Source organism: Vicia villosa, unplaced genomic scaffold (genome assembly GCF_029867415.1).
Source record: "Vicia villosa cultivar HV-30 ecotype Madison, WI unplaced genomic scaffold, Vvil1.0 ctg.001227F_1_1, whole genome shotgun sequence".
NCBI classification, from domain to species: domain Eukaryota; kingdom Viridiplantae; phylum Streptophyta; class Magnoliopsida; order Fabales; family Fabaceae; genus Vicia; species Vicia villosa.
This window is the reverse complement of record NW_026705541.1, coordinates 393,648-398,199: the sequence shown is the minus strand read 5'-3', so window position 1 is coordinate 398,199 and position 4,552 is coordinate 393,648. Positions and strand designations below refer to the sequence as shown.

Sequence of the window (4,552 nt, the reverse complement as noted above, 5' to 3'; positions counted from 1 at the left end):
AACTTATCCCAACTAATCCAACATATCTTCCTTTTATCGTCCGTCGTTTTTCCCCACAAGAAAGTTCTTTGGATTCTAATAAGTTCCTCCTGTAACACCCTTCTAACCCCGCGACAATTCAAAATAATTATATCAGAGTAACATACAACAAGGGTGCCACAATTCAATAATTAATAAACAATCATACGTCTATGTCATGCATTCACCGAGGAAAATTCATCATAAATCAAAATATCTCATATTTGCACAGCGGAAATTAAATCATATAGATAAGCTCGACATTCTTGAAGCTATATCCCACAAATAATCCAAAAACAACAAATAGAATTATAAACTCAAAACTTAAAACTCGCGTTCCCCAGTGTTACAATATCAGAGCATGACACCTGACACTAAACTAACACACTGACTCATGAGCTAATCCTCACCAAGTCGAAGCCGATATCCTCAATCTGAAAATGACAACATGTAAGGGTGTGTTTCATTCACGATTAACAAATATTATAGCATTATAAACAATAACACCTCATAGTTATATTAATCACCCAATTGTATCACATTCAGACAATTCAACAACCACACAACCAACACATCATCAATTCATAACAATGAAACACATCCAATCATGTTATGAAAATCATGCATATGAATGGACTGACACTATGCATGTGGTACCAAACATCATCAATGGGAATAACCCACCGACCGATCCAAAATCTTCAAGATACGGCCCTGCCAGCATAAATTCCACACAATGGGAACTATGCCCTTCACTGAATCCCCACATCATCAGGATTCAGCCCTCAACAAATGATTATGAATGAATGCAACATATATAACATACTTATACCATCGTCATCATCATCATCAAGTATGTTTAAATATATATATTAGCATCATTCGAATATCATCCAATTTATCATCATTATACAACTCATATGTCATCACATGATTATTATTTCAAACATAGCACGCATTAACACATCTCATCACATATACGTACAATACGTCATTCATTAAGAAATAAAATCATGTTTCAAAATAATTGAAGTTACATCTCATCCCATCATTTAAACACATAGGTTATCTCATAAGGTTCATCGTGCTCGAAACGGCACTAAAAACCGACATACGGTTTAAAAGTTATGCGTCTTTAAAAATTTCCCAAACAGCTATCACTAACAGCATGCGGCGCAAACATGTTTCACGGCGCGAACTAAGATAGTCAAATTTCCTTGAACATTCTGCCAAGTACTTCGCGGCGCAAACAAGGTCTGTGACACAAACTGAGTGAATCAAATGTCCATGACCTTTCTGCCAAGCAGTTCGCGGCACCAACCCTTGGACGCGGCGCGAACTGGCAATTTCGCAAACCCCTAATCGCAGAACACAGCATACGAGTTTTATCCCAACTCCACCAAACCCTGACCAAACCGATTCCAATCGACAAGATTTTACATACATCCACACAATACATACTATAACACACATTTAGCATACAATTTGCATCTATTATCATCATAACATCATCAAGTCATGCAAAGTTTATCAAATCATGCAATTTTCATCAAACCATTCCAAAACCCCAATCTAACCTATGATCCAATTGACCTAACCAATACATCTAATCAGTCCAATCATCTATAACACGATAAGAGATGCTAGCCGGAAGAATCCCCCGTTACCTTAGCCAAGTTCTTGATTTGGTCCTCTTCCTCTTTGGTTCCTCTTTCACGTTCTTCAGTTCTCTCCTTCAGCTTCTCTTCTTTTCACGTTCTAACTCTTTTTTCTTACTTTCCTTTATTTTATAAAAAAATAAAATAAATTAGTAATGGGCTCACTCACTTAGCACCCCCACATTACTAACACCACCATTTGGCCCAACAACTTACATTTTATAATTTCCCAATAATTCCAATAAAATGATAATTTCGAATAATTAATTTAAACTTAATTAAACTAATAAATAAGAATTTACGGGGTGTTACACCTCCCAAACCACTCTAGGCGCTTTGAAAAAAGAGAGCCAATAAATCGGAATATTGTTAAGAACAGAATTTAAAAGCGTTACTTTGCCTCCAAGAGAAACATGTTTGCCCTGCCATGTTGCCAGCCTTCTAGATAATTTTTTGAAGACTGGTTTCCAAGTATCCTTTCTCCTATGATTTGCGCCAACAGGAAGCCCAAGGAAAAGAAAAGGGAGTCTTCCAATCTCACAGGGGAGAAAATTAGCTGCAGTTGTTAACATATCCTCCCCAATATTGATACCATATATTTTGCTTTTGTTAATGTTGATACGTAATCCGAAAATGCGCTTAAAGCCCCGCAGAAAGGCCTTGACACACCACAAATTATCCAAACTCCCGTCATATAGCATAACCGTGTCATCCGCGAATTGTAATAGCTCGAAATGAGTTTGCTGATTTAATTGAAATCCCTGAAAACCACCATAATCTGTAGCATTCCGCATTAGTCCAGCAACTCAGCAAGACCCTCTGTAACAAAAAGAAAAATAAACGGGGACATTGGATCCCCTTGCTGGAGACCTCTTGACGCCATAATTTCCGCCGTTGGGCTGCCATTCACAAGCACAGAAATTGTACTTGAGAATACCATAGCTTCCATCCACCGATACCACTTATTCCCGAATCCCATACGCTTGAACATGTATATTAAGAAACTCCATGAAACACAGTCATAGGATTTTTCGAAGTCGATTTTCAGAATCAAACACTCCCTCCTATTCCTCTTGGCAAAGTCAGTTACCTCATTCAACACAACCACTCCATCCATCATTTGCCCTCCATCAATAAAAGCTGATTGAATAGGTGAAACAAGTTTACCTATAACTTTCTTCAATCTACCAGCCACCAGTTTTGACAACAAACGATATAAACATCCAATTAGACAAATAGGCCTGTAATCTTCAACCTGTTGAGGGCTATCAATTTTTGGAATTAATGCCAAGAACGAAGCCGTAACTGAATTAGGCAGTTGTCATACCCCAAATTTGTCCTACCCTTTTATTTCTAACTGGCTTAGACTTTGCATTCATGTACATACCTTCCATTAGGTCATCTAACACATCATGCATTCATTAATCAATAACATGGCACTAGGACCAATGATTTTGGAAGCTTAGGGTGTTATAATGAGATTGAGGCGTGCCTGAAAAATAAAATATGGTTCTTTTGGTTCTTCAAGTAGTGAGGAGTTGGATAGGGTTTATCCCCCTATGGTTTACCAACAAGGGTTTTCATCTGTTGTGTTTGAGCTTGGCGTGGATTTCAACTGAAGATCATGGGATTAAGGTTGATCGCACAACTACATTGACCATCTCCCTTTCTACTTCTCAATCTTGGTTTTCGTATGAGAGTTTCCTTAAGAACTTGTGTATGATAAGATTGTTTCAAGCACAAGGCATCCTTCTTTCTAATACGTGTGGCTCAACACACAAGTATGATTTGGGTTGGTTATTTGAATTGAGATGGGTCCGTTGAAGTTGCAAGTTGGCCGGAGTTTTATTCATTAAGATTTGAGGAGGATTTATGTTCAAAGATAATTGAAGCGAGTGGAAAATTCTTAAGTAGTCGCGTGGGATTGTTTGGGATGCAAATTACAAGATTAAGGTTCATCACAATGTTCTTGCAAGCATTCACCATTAATTCAAGTTCCATTCATTTCACGAGTCATTGGTTGGCAAAGGAGATTGAAGTTCATTTATGATTCAAAGACCTATATCACATGCACTCATTTCAAATTCCTTTACTAAATTCAAGTTCATTCAAGAGCCCATTCAAACTCATACAAGATTACAAAGAGGTTCAAGAGTCTCCATTCATTCACATCCATACAAAATCCATTCATAAGTCTAACACATCACACTATTCCTAAAGTCAAAGCCTATTACAAAAAATTACATAAAAATATCTTGGGCTTTTGTTTCTAATCACTAGACATCACCCATTTCATCATGAACTCAAAAATCATTACAAGTCCAAGATTGCAAAAAGGACTTATATAAGAATTACAAAGATAATTTCTTCATTTTGGTTAACCAAAGCAACCCACTGCCAGTATACATATCCCCCTCCAATATTTTTGGTTTCTTCATATCTTCGCGTTGCTTCCGTTTGAACCTCGCTTGACATACTTGACTTCAAACGCTATGCTTGGCCAAGAGGACCTCCATGAACATGCGCCATACCTGTCACAAGTTTGAACAAGTCAGTACTCAACATAACTCATCCACATCAGTTCACTATCAGTCCTACACACAATCACATCCAAAACAGCCAGAACAACTTTGAAGCTTTTCTTTAACTCTACTAACAGAAATTAGTCCCTGCACATATCCACAACAGCCACTACCTTGTAACTAACACCCAACTGTCAACAACTAACATAACTACCAAGTGACCTCACATAACTACCAAAACCAACTCTTAACAGTCTGTTACTCAATTTCCATAACAGTTTGAAACCAACTTCTCCAACCCAAAACTAATTCCCAACCCTAACTAACTAACATTTCATAACAGAAAAAACAGCA

At 37.5% G+C, this 4,552-nt stretch overlaps 1 protein-coding gene across 1 annotated transcript; it reads right to left on the bottom strand.

The window, feature by feature from the left end:
- Positions 1-1,984: 1,984 nt before the first annotated feature.
- LOC131634106 (uncharacterized) lies at positions 1,985-2,470 on the bottom strand. Its single transcript, XM_058904773.1, has one exon. The coding sequence runs from the start codon at positions 2,468-2,470 to the stop codon at positions 1,985-1,987; it is 486 nt and encodes a 161-aa protein (XP_058760756.1).
- Positions 2,471-4,552: the final 2,082 nt, after the last annotated feature.